Below are 17,166 nucleotides of genomic sequence, written 5' to 3' on the forward strand. Positions count from 1 at the left end.
TATATAAAATTGATTTTTTTTACAGAGAGGAAGGGAGAGGGATAGAGAGAGTTAGAAACATCTATGAGAGAGAAACATTGATCAGCTGCCTCCTGCACACCCGCTACTGGGGATGTGCCCGCAACCAAGGTACATGCCCTTGACCAGAATTGAACCTGGGACCCTTCAGTCCACAGGCTGACTCTCTATCCACTGAGCCAAACCAGCTAGGGCTACTCTTCAGCTTTTAACTACTATACCCAATTGCCTAGTTGGTATCCTTACTGGGATGACCAAAGAGCACTTCAAACTCAAAATGTTTAAAAAAGAGTTTATGATATATCTATTCTAATACAAAAGCAAGAAACACAGAAGTTATCTATAAACATTATTTTCCCTTATTCACATATATAGTCTCTCTTGACTTTATTTGCTTCTCTCAGTCTTAACAACTGTCTTCTTAATATAAGCTGCTCTCATTTCTTCCCTATGTCAGTCCCTTTGCTCTCCTTCATAGTTACTTTGGCCTTTTCGTTTCTCAGACATAAAATGCTATCTCCTATCAGAGTGCATTTTGGCATCCTATTTCCTCTGCCTGGATTGCTCTCTCCCAAACTCCCCCTCTTTTCCAAGTCCTTTTGTACCTTTCAGTTCAATCAATACTTAGGCCTTTCCTGGCTAGGTTATTACCCCCTATTATATACTGTCATAGCTCCATTAAGTTTTTTGTTGTAGCATTTATCATTGTTGTACTTTTCATGACATTTAAAAGTAATCACTAGGTAGTAAGCACTATAAGAGTATGGATCCTGTGTGTTTCTGGTCACCATTGTGGTCCCTGCCTGGTTTCAGTAGGCATTCATTAAGTATTTGTGAATGCACTAATCAGTTCTCTCCCTGCTCATAGCTGAGGTGAAACGTGTTGGAGACACACTTTTGGGAATGGCTACACAGTGTGTGCAAGTGAAGAACGTGGTGAAGACCTCACCTCAAACTCTGTCCAACCTCTGCCTGAAGATCAATGTCAAACTTGGTGGCATAAACAACATCCTAGTCCCACACCAGCGGTATGAACTCTGTTGCCCATCTGCCCTTGTCATGCAAGGTACCATTCTGGAAATTGATGAAAAGATAGGGTCCTGGCCAGGCAGAGTGAGTCAGGCATAAGGAAGAAAGGACCAAAGTGGGTGCTAGGTGGTGCCAGGAAGAGATGATCTATCTCCTCATCATTTGTTTTCTCTTCCTTGTTCAGCTCTGCAGTCTTTCAACAGCCAGTGATATTCCTGGGAGCAGATGTTACACACCCCCCAGCAGGGGATGGGAAAAAACCGTCTATCACAGCAGTGAGTGACACTCCAGCTTCCTCAAGGTTTTCCTCTTAGCTTTGAGTTTCCAAGGCTACATATGATTTCCTTTCCTTAGCTTGGGCGCTAGACCTTCATAAAATTGTTTTCCTTCCAGCTGATCATCCCCATTAACCATTTCCTTGGTATCTTCATAAAATTGATTGTATGATGTGTGTGTGTTTTTCAGTGAGAGTAATGAGAATGTAGGTTGTGGCCAGAGACTTGGCCCAGTGTCTATCGATATTGCCCTATGTTCAAGTTCTTTTTTCTCTCTCTTTCCATGCCTACTTTTGGGATATGGTGGTGACCATATCTCTTCTCAGAAATCCCTTTTAAGGGATTTACTTAGTTGCTGAGACTGTCATTTCCTCTTCCCATCCCTACCCCTGATCCACTTAAGTAGGTTAGTTAACTCTAATTAGTTAACTCTAATCCCTCTCTTGACTTCTGCTCCCTGTCCCCTAGGGGTTTCTGAATTGCTAGAGAGATCAGCTCTTTTTCCCCCACTTCTCTTTCCTCAACCCTTATGTTTCTCTAGGCAGACTAGGCTTATCTCAGTAAATGCAGGAAAACCCTATACTGTGCTTTTCCCTGTTTTCCTTGTGGCCATCTAGCCTAGGCTCTGGCCACTGTCCCCTTTGAAAATTATGTTACTCTCACCATTTTTACCATTGTTCTGGGGTAGATTAGCACTTGAATAAAAAAAGGATAAACTTGTGGCTAGATGAGGTTATTCTTTAAGCTAGTAATGCCAAACCTTCACATTCCCCTCTTCAAGGGGTAGAGAAATCAAACTTATCAAGCACCTTCTGTGGGCTAGGCCCTGTCCAAGGTGCTCTATATGTACTATACCAGCACTGCAAACAGGTGGTGTTCTATACTTATCTCCATTTGAGAGGAGGAAAGAAAAGATCAGATGGATTAAATAACTTCTGCATATGTGGTAGAACAGAGATTGAAACCAGGACTCATTGAATCCAAAACCCTACTTGTTTGATAGCATGATTGTTTTGCTGAGAAGCCTTTGCCCAAACCCACAGCCTGACAGTGTTGGTGGGTGGAGGTTCTAGGGGCTTATCCTGCCTCTTTGATTAACAGGTGGTAGGCAGTATGGATGCCCACCCTAGCCGTTATTGTGCCACTGTTCGGGTGCAGCGACCTCGGCAGGAGATCATTGAAGACTTATCGTACATGGTGCGTGAGCTGCTGATCCAGTTCTACAAGTCCACCCGCTTCAAGCCTACTCGTATCATCTTCTACCGAGATGGGGTTCCTGAAGGCCAGCTCCCTCAGGTAGGGCCCACAGTAGTTAGAAAAACTTCATATTGAGGCCAGAGGGCCCAATGGTAGCAGAGAGTACTGCTAGCTTTTCTAAGCTCTTGGTACTTGGAAGGTTGCTAAATGGAAAAGCTTCAGAGCAGACATCACAACTGAGAAGTGGCAAGTACAAGCATCTGTAGACCTGTCTTCTTGTAACAGAAGACCCTCAGTGCCTATTAGTAGTTGGTTCATGTTGAAGACTGATGCTTTAGACCAGTGGTTCTCAAACATGAGTCAAGATCATTGGGAGGACTTGTTGAAACATTTAACAGGGCTTACCCTTAAAATTTCTGACATAGAGCCCTAACTGGTTTGAAGGGTCTCGGGTTCGATTCCCACAAGGGCATGTACCTTAGTTCCTTAGTTGCAGGCTCGATCCCTGGTCCTGGCCGGGGCACATACGGGAGGCAACCAATCGATGTTTCTCTCTGTCTCTCCTCCTTCCTTTCACTCTCTCTTAAAAAAAAAAAAAATCAATGGGAATAATATCCTCAGGTGAGGATTAACAAAAAAAAAAAAAAAGAAGAATTTCCAATTGAGTCTAGGATTGGGCCCTAGAATTTGAAATACTATTAAGTCTGTAGATGGTGCTGCTTGTCTGGAGGCCACTGCTATTGACCTTTCTTCATAATGTTCCTCTTATTCTTTCTGCCTGCCAAGCTTTCATATTCTGTTGTTTAAACTTGTATACTGAACTAGTCTCCTTGACTACAATTTAATAGTAATATATAACTGCCATTTATTGGGTACCTTCTATGTACCCTGAACTGTGCCAACCACTTCATATGTGTTCTATTTAATGCTGTGATTACAGTAGTCCTATGAAATAATAATTATTCCATTTGACAGATGAGAAAACTGGGGCTTGGAAATGTTAAATGATTTCTTCACTGTCACCCAAGCTACTAAGTGGTGGAACTGGGATTTAGACAAATTGGTCTGATTCCAAAGTCCATGCTATTAACCATTGTGCTCAATTTCTTCCAAGGCATCCATTGTTTCCTAAAATACCAGATATATTTATCATATCACTTCTCTGTTCAGAAATGTCTAGTTCATATAGCCTTGGGTTAAAACTCAAACTTCTTAGCAAAGCAATCAGCAGTTATTAAGCTCCTATTGGGTTTTCTATGCATTTACTTAATTAACTGTTTTAGTCATCACAACAGCTTTGTAAGGCTGGTCTTATTAGTAATTTTAGTAGGTTTGGAGAAAATGAGACTAAGGGGGATTAAGTAACTTGCTTAAGGAAATACAACTAGATAAAACTTGGTTTTAAATCTAATTCTAATTGATTATAAATTCTACACACTTCTACCATACAGTTTTGACTCCCTATACCTGTTATCCAAGGCCATAAGGTAACTATTACCTATGGTTATTTACCTGTGGCTGCTTCTTTAGATAGTTCATTATTTTATAATCCTGCTTCTTTGTAGGACAAAATTCATCCCCTCCCTCTGCACCCGTCTCTGAACTCTGTGTCTGCTCTTCTCTGATGGTACCAACCTTGTCTGCTTGTGGAGGTCACAGGGGTACTCCCATTATTCTCCTGATCCTGAAATTGATCTTACTTTGGGCATTATAATTTTAGTGATTTCTCTCTGAACTTTGGTTCTGTGTCTTGATTTTAGGTCTCTTTTTACATAGGAACCAGGTAAGTGCTCTCTACTGATGCCAAGCTTCCTAGCCAAGGTTTCATGGGAACAAATTCGTGAATTGCATATAAGGCTGATTTTGGTAGAAAGGACCCATCAGCTCTAATGGTTGGGTATCAGCTTATAAAGGGAGACTGAGCAAAAAGCCATATTATAAGTGTCAACCCTTAGTTCACAAAGATGTGTGAACTGAAGAGGAGCTGGATGTTCTTTGTCTATCTCCACACCCTGTGCCTAGATCCTCCACTATGAGCTGCTGGCCATTCGTGATGCCTGCATCAAACTGGAAAAGGACTACCAGCCTGGGATCACTTATATTGTGGTGCAGAAACGCCATCACACCCGCCTTTTTTGTGCTGACAAGAATGAGCGAGTGAGTGAGGGATTGAGGAAGCCAACCATACCCTCATCCATCCCGTCTCCCTTCTCTTAATATGAAAGAAGCCCTTGAGATAAAATCTGGGGATTTAACCCTTGGCCTGTTCATCCTCTTTGGCCCCTTTCCTCCCTCGAGCTCTTGTGGTCCTTCCTCTACCACCTCCTTCCCTTTGTTTCCCCTTTTCCCCCTCCTTCCTTATACTTCCTCTCCCTCCTCCTAGCTCCCTGGCCTATAGACCCCATATGTAGACCAGCTCCCAGAGAAGGGAAAGGGAACTACCATTTATTGAACTTCTCCTATGTGCCAGACACTGTACAAGGCGTCTTCCTCACAGCAGCCCTGTGAGGTAGGTACTATTATTATCTCCAGTTTAACCTTAGAAAGGTTAAATGACTTGCTAAGATCACACCGTAATAAATGATGAAACTAGTTCTTAAACACATTTATGTGTGACTTTAGAACCCATTATTTCAAGACCCAATATCCTCTGGGAACCACAACTTCTGCTTCACTCTTGGGATTCTGGTGGAGTCAGAGTAGAATTGAGTTGGGGCCCTAGTTATGGCTAGGCAGGTCTTGGGATCTTGGTTGTCTTTGTCTCTATGCAGATTGGGAAGAGTGGTAACATCCCAGCTGGGACCACTGTGGATACCAACATCACGCACCCATTTGAGTTTGACTTCTATCTGTGCAGCCACGCAGGCATCCAGGTAGCTGGGCTATGTCTTGGGGTTTCCAATGAGTCGAAAATTAGTTGATTATTACCACTGCCTCTAGAATATATGTCATCACTGAGTGACATTCAAATCATGATTGTTTTCTTAATAAGCCCTCAGTGTACTTGACCAGAAATACACTTTGAATATCTTGGCAAATTATAGGTGACTTTATGTTTGCCTATTCATGGGTGGGTCTTCCAGCCTAGCCATAATCTTAACAGTGATCCTATTCCTTATCAGTAGCCATCCCCTTTGCCCAATCTGGCACCCCTTACCTTCCTATCTTCCCAGGGCACCAGTCGACCATCCCATTACTATGTCCTTTGGGATGACAACCGTTTCACAGCAGATGAGCTCCAGATCTTGACATACCAGCTATGCCACACTTATGTACGATGCACACGCTCTGTCTCTATCCCAGCACCTGCCTACTATGCCCGCCTGGTGGCTTTCCGGGCACGATATCACCTAGTGGACAAGGAGCATGACAGGTAAGGCCTGGGATCAGGCTGGCTTCCTGTTTACCTCATCCTTTGTGTACCAGACCTTCCCAACTTTCCTTGGGTAGAAGGAAATGGGTTTTGTTCAATTTGGTGTCTCTGTGTTCATCTGCCAAATTTGGGTTGGATTTTCTTTTTTTCTTAAGCTGGTATGGGAATTGGCATTACCAGGAAGAACTTCTTTCATTTTTTTCTTTTCAGTGGAGAGGGGAGCCACATATCAGGGCAGAGCAATGGGCGGGACCCCCAGGCCCTGGCCAAAGCCGTGCAGGTTCACCAGGATACTCTGCGCACCATGTACTTCGCTTGAAGGCAGAACGCTGTTACCTCACTGGATAGAAGAAAGTTTTCCAAGCCCCAAGAGCTATGCCACCCAAATCCAGAGGAATCAGGGAGGAGGGAGGTGGGGTAGGGAGGAGTGCAGAAGGCCTTGTTTCCTTCTACAGATGGGACAAAAGGGTGGGGAACAGGGCCAGTAAGCCAGACCACCAGCCAGAAATTTCTGATATTCACCTCATACCCTTCACCCCATCTTGTCACATCTGACCCTGACCCCACTGGACCAAGACGGGCAGCACCAGTGCCCACCATACACACAGGTGTCTCACGTGACTCAGTGCTAAAGACTCATGCTGACAGCTTGGTAAGGTCGGCTCGGCTCTACATTCCTGTGGACAAAAGCTGGTAGGTTTGGGTTTGATACTTTAGATGGGAAAGTGAGGGGCTTGAAAAAGTGGGTGGGAGGAGGGAAGGATTTTTTAGGAGCCTTAATCAGAAAAGGTCTAGATTTGTTTAAGAAGAAAAACGAAACCAGACCCAGATCAATATTTTAGGATACAAGATGTTTTAATGGGTTAAGAATCCAGTTTGTAGGAAGATTTTTTAATGCTAATGATTTTGGTTGCTCCTCCCCCTGCTGCCACCCCCCTTTCCCTATTCCTTTCTTTCCAATTTTCCTACCCTACCTTACACCTCCCTGACAGACATCCAGCCCCGAATAAGACTTAAGGCACTATGGCACTTAGCTCTGAAGTGACACAACCCTGTCTTCCTTCCGCCTGCTGGTGGGTAACCAGTGCCTTCCCTGTAACGGTAATGCTGCAGAACTGCAACCTTTTGTACCTTTCTTTGGGGGGATGGGGTAGGGGTGGGACAGGAGGTAAATGGGGAAGAAATACTCCTAACCCAACAAGCCTCCAGCCAGAGCGCCAACTATTTGCATTTAAAGCAATTGACTTCCATATTCATTGAGCTTTTAAAAATATTATAACCTCAAGATGGTTAAAATCCATTGACATTTGCACTTTCAGACCTGACAAGTCTATGGAGCTGCTGAGATGACTGGCTATGCCTCCTTTCTTCCCTGTCCTACCCTGACCCTCCCACCTGCCTGGGTCTGGAGTTACTTACATAGTTTTTCTCACTCTTGGCTTCTTTTTCCCAAATGGTCAAGTCTCTTATGTTTCAATATTTTTAAATTGGGGTGTCTTATAACAAACGATCCTTAGGTCTAAAATAAGAAAAAAGAGCAAAAACTAAATGCTATTTTTATACCATAACTTGAGTTTATTGCCAAAATCTTGATATCCTTCCAATGCCCAATGAGTTTACATCCCAGAAACATTGAGCCATTAAAAAGAACAATGTACCTGACTTGTTCTTTGGCCTGGCTAAGTAAGGGTGGTTGTCTCCCCAATGTGGGGCTCAGGCTTCATCTTTCCTCTGTGCAGAAAATACCTTTTTCTTGCTACAGGCTCCCTCCTCTGCACTGCCCTCTGCCCTGCACTCTTTTCTGCAAGTGCATCTTCCTCTCCCTCTGGATTGTCCTCTGACACTTTGGCTTATCCCAGATTCCAGTGTGTCCTGTGAATAGTCTGGGGGATTTTGCTGCTCCCTTTTGCTTCTGTTTACACAAATGAAATTTTCCTGGTTTCCCACTAGGGCATGTGAGTGGGTGGCATGGGCTTTTTTTTTTTTTTTTTTTTTTTCCGTGGGCCTCGTCCACACAGCGACGTGGAGATGACAACCGAACCTCCCCCAGGGTCCTGTGGGGACACGTGCCCAGAGGATTAGTTTTGTTTCATCTTAAACTCACTCGTCGACCTAGTGCTAGGTTGTGCTTTTTTTTTTTTTTTTTTTCCTCCCTGCATAGAGATGGGGTTTGGCTGGCTTGTAAAACTGGAAAAGTAGGGGTTGTAGCTTGGTGCCTGCTGGCCTTGAGGCAAGGCCCCCTCTTTCCTTGACTGTTCATTTCCTCCTTTCCCACTGCTTGGGATGAGAACGTGCAGCTTTGGTGTGGAAATTCCTTTTTTTAAGGAGCTTGGGCTTGGGTTTGCCCCAATCTGGTGATAAAGCCATGACACTTTAGACCTAGCTCAGGCTTGGAGGCCAGCCGGAGGAAGGCCAGTGTGAATCCGGGCCTGTGCAGTGAGAGCTACCATTTCCCCTCCCCAACAGCCCTAATACAGACCCAGATTTCCTATGCAAAACAGTCTCTCCCAGGTTTCATTCTGGTTGGCTACTTTGTTCAATGACTTCACAAAACGTAGCACAAACATTGATTATAGAGGAAGGCATCAGGACTGTTGAGTAACTCCTCCTTTACTTTCCTACTGGCTATGGCATTGGGTGCCCCATGGGCACAACCCAGCTGAAGAATAGAATGGAGGACTCTGGGAGGAGTTAGTTCACTGGACAGCCTACATTCCTTACACAAGTGCCTAAAGAGAGTGATGCCAACACTCCATCTGCCCTGTCCATCGCCTTCATATACTGTCTACTTCATGTTCAGTCACCCTTAGAGGAGGGGAGCTCTCTTTGAACATTGGGCTCTGCATGTTCTCTTCTTGGGTGCATTTTGGGGCTAGGATCAGGGCACTATTCCTGGAGGTTCCAGTCATTCACCAGCATTTGCAAATATCCACAGGGAGCTGGTGGTAGCCACCTACTCTCGGCCACAAGTTTGTGTTCTTTCCTTTTTCTTTTTGCCTCACTCTTTCCAGTTGGGTTTGGAGCTGGGGCTTGAAATGCATTTTTTAGCCCTTTGGCATTGCACATACCACTCACGAAATAAAAGCAAGAGCAGCAGCTTGGGCAATGGCAAGAAAATGACTTCTTGCTTTGACTTTTTTTTTTTTAAATCTTTGAGACTTGAAAAATATCCTTGACTTTGAGGATTATTCTTGTTTGAAAGGTAGTGCATGCAGATTGGGAACTGGTGTTGGCAACAAGCTTTGGCTTTCTTGGATTTGGTTTAGGTAGTGTGACTCACTTAAGCTCTGATGAAGTGTGGGATGACCCCAGCCTCATCTTTTAGACAAGTCTCTTGCTCCCTTTATTCCAATCTTTACCTTGCTTCTCCTATTCTCTCTTTCCCTGGCTTCCTTTTCTTTTCTTTTTTTTTCCTATTTAGTCAGCTTGCTTGCTGATCTACTTTCCTGATGATGAATTCTCTGCATGGCTATAATGATCCCTCTGTTAGCTGACAAGGTCAAGCTTATTAGCTCCTTGGCTACAGAAGACCAAGAATCTGTTCCCCAAGCCCAGTGATGTCCTCTTTGGGCTGGACTGCCCTCAAGCTTACACTAGGTCTGAGCAGCAGGCCTGCCCAAATGGTATGAAATCAGAGGCTTCTGGCAACTTCCACACCTGTCCACTCCTTGGAGTTGATTTCTCACATTGCTTTTCCTAGATATTATCCCATTTTTCTCTACCTGGGGCTTCCCTATTCTAAGGACTTGTTAGGATTGAGCTACTTGGGTATCCAGGGTTGAGGGTCAGGGGATGGACATAGAGGAAAAAGAGAGTGATGGGAAGAGAATGGAGAGAATTTGGATAAAAGGTAGGAAAGGAGAGCACTGCTCATTTATCATTTTTCCAGTCCAGCCTGACCGATTGAGAGTTGAGGTGCTATTACTTGTCTTTGGAGATAAGCCTGGGCTCTTGTTGCTGGGTATTTAGGCTTAGAATAAGGCTGAACAAGAAGGTACATAAAGTCGTAAAACCTCCCTAAAAAACTCCTGGTTCCCACTTAGTAGATAGTTCCTCTTTGGCTAAGCAACAGTGTTCTTGGAGTTTTCCTTTTCTTGTCCAGAATTCTGTAAATGAGACTCAGTACTCAAGATGGGCAGCCAAGGAAACACTTCTTAGCTGGCCCCTGGAATATCTGCAAGGCAGGTAGGGCAGTGTTTTAGACCTTGCATCGTGTGTAACAAAAGATGAAAGTTCTTTCTCCTTCAGGGTAGAAAGTCATCTCAAACTAGCCAAAATGCAATTTTGGAGACTACATTGGAGGAAGCTGTTTTTATTTATATTTATTGGGCCTAGGCCAATCCAGGATGGTAGCTGGGATGCCTTCCTTTTTAAAGTCTGATCATGGCAGGGATGTGCAGGGCACTCTTTTCTATTTGGCCTTCTAAGCAGATTGGGGAGAAGGGATGCTCTGGTTTTCTCTTTCCCCCATTTATTAGGACTTGCCTTCTCCCTGAGCAGGGAGAGGCTAGATTGGTGCTCTCCTCTTACTCTACTCCTACTGACTTAGAACCTCTGGCTGCTGTTTGGGAGCCCAAGAAAGGGAGCGGAGGGAATGGCTCAAATCAAACAAACAAAAATCAGAATAAGATGGGGAAAGCAGATTTCCTACTTTAAAAAGGAAAATAAACTCTCCAAGGATTGTGCAAGTAAAGACAATATATCGAATGCACCATGTCCCCTGGTGTAGTAGCAATAAGGAAAAATGAAATGACTTTCCTATGAACACAGTCCAACCTGAATGGTGTGTGATGTTGGCACTTAGCAGCCATCTGGTGGGCATGTGTGACTACTCTGGGTTCCACTTTAGTTTCTGAACTTTTATTCTTCTCAAGTCCAGCATGGATAGGGAAATGTCCCTGGAGCCCCACAGCTGTGTACTTGTTTGCATTTGTTTCCCTTTGAGACTTGTGTTTGTGTCCTGCTTTGAGCTGTACCTTGTCCAGTCTATTGTAAAATTATCCCAGCAGCTGTAATGTACAGTTCCTTCTAAACCAAGCAACAGCAGCAGCACAATTCTGTGTTTTATAAAAACAACAGTGGCTTCTGTTTCTAAAGTGCGGTCTCTCTCTTTTTTCCTAACAGCAAAGCAAACTGTTGGAATTAATTACATCTCTGATAGATTTTAGGTTAGAAAAATAGATTTTTACAAGAGCAGAACCATTACTTCTAAAGGAGGAAAAGTGGGTAGAACAAATTCCAGAATGTTGAAACTGCATATTGTATGGAATCACACTTCACAGGGCCTCCACTTATTCTTCAAGTACCGTGACCAGCAGTATTTTTGAGGGAAGGGCAGGCACAATTCAAAAATAAGGAGCTTAAAGTTTGGTTGAGGATATGAGTAGTCAAATGGTCCCCCTGGTACATAAGAGAGATGATGAGGGATTGGAACAAGGCTGTCAGGCTTTAGCTATGAAGATAGGAAAGGGCAGATTTGAGAAACACTCAGGAGATAGAATTAATGGGACTGAATGGATGATGGAAGGGGAAGAGAGGAATAGTTTCCAATTGAGCAAGTGAGTGTATTGGGGCATTCTTCTAACCGAGATGGGAAGAGCGGAGACTATAGAAGAAAGCTAATGAATTTTGTGAAGAAAGACCATTAGCCTTGTATAGACTGAGTTTTGAGGTTCCCATGGGGAAATGAGGTTAAGCTTTCCAGTAAACATTTATGTTTTGTTGCTCAGGGAAAACTACAAAACTGCAATTATAGATATGGGATTCATACTTACATAGTTGATAGTTAAAGCCATAGGAATGAACAAGATGGTTTAGAAAAAGAGTAGAGTGAGAAAAACATTGTATACAACTCTAGGAAACACCATTTAAACGATGAAGAGAGGAAGCAGAATATAAGATGATTGTCATATCACTAATTTTGTATTTTTTGGCTGATTTAATGAGGTGGGAGAAAAATCAAGAGAGTGGGATAGAATCCAATTAACAACCTGAACTGCTGCAGTGAGAAGGGTATTTTTTCAACTCAGTTTACCATCCTCTACCCCATCTTCTCTGGGATTTTAGAACTTTATGGTCATTCTCCAGTATTTCTTGAAAATGAGCATTGGAGAAAACTAACTTGAATAAGGCTAAGATTAGGTCTTCCAAGTTGTCCACCAAAACCATCACCACCACTTCCAGCTTCCTCCTGTTCTCGGGAGATACTTGTAAGAGAATAAAATAAACAAACTTAAATTTGTTCCTAACCAGTATCATAGATGATGTTCCAGTGCACTCTATAGCACTTAGCAGCTTGCTGTATTTATTTTCATGACTTGTTTCCCCCAGCGTCTGTGAACTAGGAGCAGAAATTACATTCTATTCACTTTTGTCATTTTAGGGCTATAACATATATGAATAGAATTAAAATGAGCTAGAAATTTGTGGTTTATGAATACAGGGGGGGTGTGGGCAGTGGGGAATCAAAATGATACTGAGTTGAGTGTACAGGATGGAGTCAGCATTTCTGAATCTTCAGGTAAGCAGAACCTTAGCCAGATTATCATAATCTTTTCTCACTCTCACTCAACATGGAGATTCTGTGGTTTTGGTACCTTCAGCTGATGGCACGATTGTCAAGCATGTAAGTTCCTTGGTACTGCTAAAACATTGTTAATCTGAGGGAAGATTACTCACAGAAGATTCTGGCACAGAGCCCATTGAGAAATGTTCAGTGGCACCTAGTGTGTGTAAGTGGGCCTAGCATTCCTCTGGAGGCCAAGTGTTGTGACTTTTCAAATTGCAGAACTAACCTGTGGCTACCACCTGCCAGAGTCCCTTGAGTGCAAGACAGCCCAACCCATGTTCTTTTTCAGCAGCAAGGGTTAGTAAGATTGGTTGAACTTAAAGAGCAGATTGAAAGATGGAAGAGATATTTCCCAGTTGAAATAAGGCTTAAATTTATGACCCTTCATAAAACAGAAGTGAAGTATTTAGTAGAGCAAGTGGGAGGATGATCATTATGACACTTCGCCATAAATTTCAGTTTTAAAAATGATTGATGTTAGCCCTGGCCCATGTGACTTAGTTGATTGGAGCATTGTCCCAAGCACTGAAAGGTCAAAGTCAATGGTTCAATTTCCAGTCAGGGTACATACCCAGATTGCAGGTACGATTTCCTATCGGGGCATATGCAGGAGGCAACCAATCGATGTTGCTCTCTTACATCGATATCTCTCTCTTCCCTCCCTCTGTCTCTCTAAACTCAATAAAATAAAATTTAAAACGTTAAAAAAAAATGATTGATGTTTTAAAAAAGGTTTCAGAATGACTTGGTTGTTACTAAAGTGAAAAATATGGTGTGATCCCAAGGCCTAATTTGTCTGGTTCTGGAGCTCAAGGGTTTGAGTTAAGGCTCCTTGCACCCATAGACATCCGTTTTTCAGTATTGATTGAGCCTTCCCTCTGCCCTATAAATTGGCAACATATTCTTGTAGGGCATTCTTGTCTATAAGTGTCTTGAGGCAGAGTGAGGCTGGGTATTTGTTGGGAATCTCTTGGCTTAGCAGACAGAGGAATCTCATGGCAATTAGGGTTTGGTGGCTAAAGAAAAGGGCTATAGTGCAAAGAGAAGACTATTTTCACGTGATAAGTCTGGGCCATCCTCAGACTGCTGTCTGTACTGCTTGAATGGCAGGTAACATTGAATTGTAGCAAATAGCTCTCCCTATTTGTTTCTAGCTTTGAAGACATTTATTCCTCTGGCTATAGGCCGAGGAAACCTGGCAAGCTTAGAAGGTGCACAGAGCATGACAGAAGCACTCCTGTACAGCAGCTGTGTCGAGGAGGAGGATCTGAAAAAGTGGACTTGTTGGGGATGAGGTACATTTTAGAAGTTCTCCACTTAAGCACCATAACTGCCTTCTCCAGCATAGCATATTTAGGTTTTTTAGGCCAGCATGGCTTACACACTGTCCTCTGGCTCTGGGCTGTATCAGTTTCACTACTATCCCTCTTGACAATGTCTTTTGGGGACAAAGAAATCTTTTTTTTTTTTTTTAATATATATTTCATTGATTCTTCACAGAGAGGAAGGGAGAGGGATAGAGAGTCAGAAACATCGATGAGAGAGAAACATCGATCAGCTGCCTCCCGCACACTCCCCACTGGGGATGTGCCCGCAACCAAGGTACATGCCCTTGACTGGAATCGAACCCGGGACCCTTGAGTCCGCAGGCCGACGCTCTATCCACTGAGCCAACCCGGTCAGGGCGACAAAGAAATCTTGAAGGACCTTGGTAGGGAGCCCTCCATTACTCTTCCCCACCTTCTGAAGGCAAGAAACTTTCCTCTTAAAAGAGTCAGTGAGAGCTCCCAGCCAGCTTAGCTTAAGTGGAGGCTAAGAGTGAGTGACTTTTCTAGGATCACAGCCTCAGCTCTGACTGTCCCTAAAGCCAGTATGTTTTTATTTTTAATATATTTTGTGAAAAATATATTTTTATTGACTTCCAAGAGAGGAAGGATGAAGGAGTGAGATAGAAATATCAATGAGAGAATCATCAATTGCCTGCTTCCTGCGTGCAATTGAGCCTGAACTCCATGACCTCCAGGTTCATATGTCGATGCTCAACCATTGAGCACATTGGCTGGACGAAAGCCAGTATGTTTTATATTGTGTCCTGCTGCAGTAGAAAGTACACCTGACCCTTGAACAACACAGGCTTAAACTGCACAGGTGTTTTTTTTTAATATGCGGATATTTTTTTCAAGTATTTAGCCTTTTGTATTTTTCAGGTTTCCCACCTGCAGAGTCAACCAGTTGCGGATTGAAACAGTATTTTCAATCCCCCATTGGAATTCAATAGATGTTGAGAACTGACTGTATGCATTGTTCTACACCATTTGAGCATTCTTGGATTTTGGTATATGCAGGGGGTCCTGGAACTAATCCCTGAAGGAGGATCATAGTTAAGTCTTGGGAGAGTCAAAAGTTATATGCTGGTTTTCAACTGTGTGGGGATCGGCGCTCCTATCCCCTGTGTTATTCAGGAGTCACCTCTAGCTTGACTTCTGCTGTTTAAAAACTTCTGGTCTAGAAGAGATTTTAAACTCGTGTCACATCAACTAACGAGCCTATATGAGAGGAGAGGATTCCATCCAATTGTTCCCCTTATCCAGCGATGGTGTTTATCTAGGACAGGAAGCCTAGGAATGCAACATTCAGCGGGCAGTGATTTTGTTGCCCCTGATATTTCTGTACTATTTCATACCCCCTTCTGAGAGCAGCCAGTGCCTCAAGGGATAACGGCAGAGTTTTAGCCTACTTCCTGAGCCCTATTGAAGCCCACTCATTGATCCATCCCTCCCACAGCTATTTAGAGAATGCTGCTATGTGCCAGGCACTGGCACTGTTCTAGGCATTGGGGCTGTAACAGTTAACAAGATGCACAAAGACTCTCCTGTATGCCCTTAAGAGCAGACTCATTTGGGAATGAGGTTATCAAAAAATAGTGTGTGCATATGGCCAGGAGTAAGCCTCATACAATTTTGCTTTTGGCAGAATCATTCAAACTTTTTTGCTTTCTCACTTCCTGATATTACAGTTCATGAGCCTTTCATATGGACTCACTATAAAGAGGTGGGGTCCCTGGATAGCAGAAGTAGATGGTAAGGCATCATTGACATTTGCTAAATTGGATCCAATTGAAAGGTCCAAATCCTGTCAGTGTCAGTGTCAGTGTCAACAAAGAAGACAGTGGCCTACTTCCAGGGTTCATCACCATCACCATGTCTACTCTGGACACCGAAGAAGCCTGCATCATTAGAAAACAGTTCCAGAATTAAGACTGAAGGTGTGAGAAACCCTTGCACAACAGTTGGTATTTACTCTGTTTGATGCTCCCATAGACTTGGATTGTGTACGGTCAAGGATTGAAAATAATTTTGAAGATACAGTATTTCATCTGGTGACACTAAATTTGACATTTTTAAATTTGGGAGGGCATTTTCAGTAAAAGGTGTAAGGATGGAAAGGAAGAAATTAGAATTGAAATCAGATGTGGGTTTGAATCCAACTTATAAAGTGTTTACATGTAGGTGCCTCTAATAAGTGCTTTAAAATAGTTAATATAATAGTAACCATTTTAGTAAATGCTAAAAGAGTAACCAAAACAATAACTACTTTTTAAATTCACTAACATTTAGGGAGGGTTTTCTTTGTGCTTTAATTACATTTCCCAACTTCACAATTCTAAGGTACATGTTATTCTCTCCATTTTTTAGATTAGGAAACTGAAGCCCAGAAACTCAAGTGACTGATCCAAAGTCCTACAGTGATTGGGGCATGGGGGGGAAGCACACTTAAGATAGGGTACTTTTTCTTCTTCTTTGTCCTAAGCTTTAATAAAAGAATGAACTTTGATTTTAAAAAGTCTAACCATTACTGATGCTTAAAGACATAGGGAAAAGTCATGAATCATTTATCAGCCTGAATAAAATAGTATCACCATTAACGTCTACATTCTAGTGGGAGAGAGAGTAGTAGTAAAAAGAAATTACAGATTAGGACAGGATTACTGTAATAGAAAAACAGGTGTCCCACCATACCCGAAAAGCCCTCTCAGAAATAAATCTTAAGTTGAGGTATAAAAAGGCGAGAGTGGAAAGAGGATTCCTGGCCAAGGAATCGAAGCAGAGGACCCCAAGCCGGAAAGAAGCGCTTTGCCATTGGGGGAAGTAGAAGCAGACCGTGTAACTAGCATAGTGATGAGGTTTTGCTTCAGAAAGGCGGGGATCCCGTTAAGCCCAGCGTTTGGACCCTGGAAAGGAGTTTGGGTCTTCTCAGTGTGACGAAGCGCTATTAAAAGAGTTTTAAACGTGGAAATTATTCGATCTGATCTTTGTGTAATGTCCTGTTTCTTAATCATCTTTTCTCAAGCTAAATGGTGCATTCCCCCCTGCCCCTCCCCCCCCAAAAAAAAGTGGTCGACAAAGCAACCCCATAGACTTAAGAGTGATCAGTGGCGGTTACTTGATCGCCTGCTGAGGAGGCGCGTGGGGCCGCCCAAACGGCGTGGAGGGAGGGACTCAGCGATGAGGGCGGCCCAGCCCAAGCCTTGCTCTGCTGGGGCCCTCAGCTGCAGGTCCGGGCCCTGCACCTCGGACCAGCCCCATCCAGGTAGGCTCCTCCCCAGAGAAGCTACGCCGCCCTCCGCGACGTCGCCTCAGGCAGAACGGGTGGAGCCAGGAGCGTAGTCCCTGCGACTGTCTCGGGCTGGCACAAACCAGCGGAAG

At 43.4% G+C, this 17,166-nt stretch overlaps 1 protein-coding gene across 3 annotated transcripts in view; it reads left to right on the forward strand.

Annotated features, from left to right (window-relative positions):
- The window catches only part of AGO1 (argonaute RISC catalytic component 1), a 40,857-nt gene extending 32,969 nt beyond the window's left edge, over positions 1 to 7,888 (forward strand). Inside the window, exons 13-19 of one of the 3 annotated variants that reach the window (XM_005868581.2) lie at positions 887 to 1,046; positions 1,232 to 1,322; positions 2,424 to 2,618; positions 4,542 to 4,676; positions 5,291 to 5,392; positions 5,693 to 5,892; positions 6,103 to 7,538. In XM_005868581.2, the coding sequence (XP_005868643.1) occupies positions 887 to 1,046; positions 1,232 to 1,322; positions 2,424 to 2,618; positions 4,542 to 4,676; positions 5,291 to 5,392; positions 5,693 to 5,892; positions 6,103 to 6,211 (992 nt within the window). In that variant the 3' untranslated portion in view covers positions 6,212 to 7,538. Of the gene's footprint in view, positions 1 to 886; positions 1,047 to 1,231; positions 1,323 to 2,423; positions 2,619 to 4,541; positions 4,677 to 4,902; positions 4,998 to 5,290; positions 5,393 to 5,692; positions 5,893 to 6,102 lie in introns of those variants that run through there. The other 2 variants (XM_005868580.2, XM_014541536.1) reach the window with 2 other exon arrangements.
- Positions 7,889 to 17,166: the final 9,278 nt, after the last annotated feature.

This window comes from Myotis brandtii, unplaced genomic scaffold (genome assembly GCF_000412655.1).
Source record: "Myotis brandtii unplaced genomic scaffold, ASM41265v1 scaffold274, whole genome shotgun sequence".
Lineage (NCBI taxonomy): Eukaryota > Metazoa > Chordata > Mammalia > Chiroptera > Vespertilionidae > Myotis > Myotis brandtii.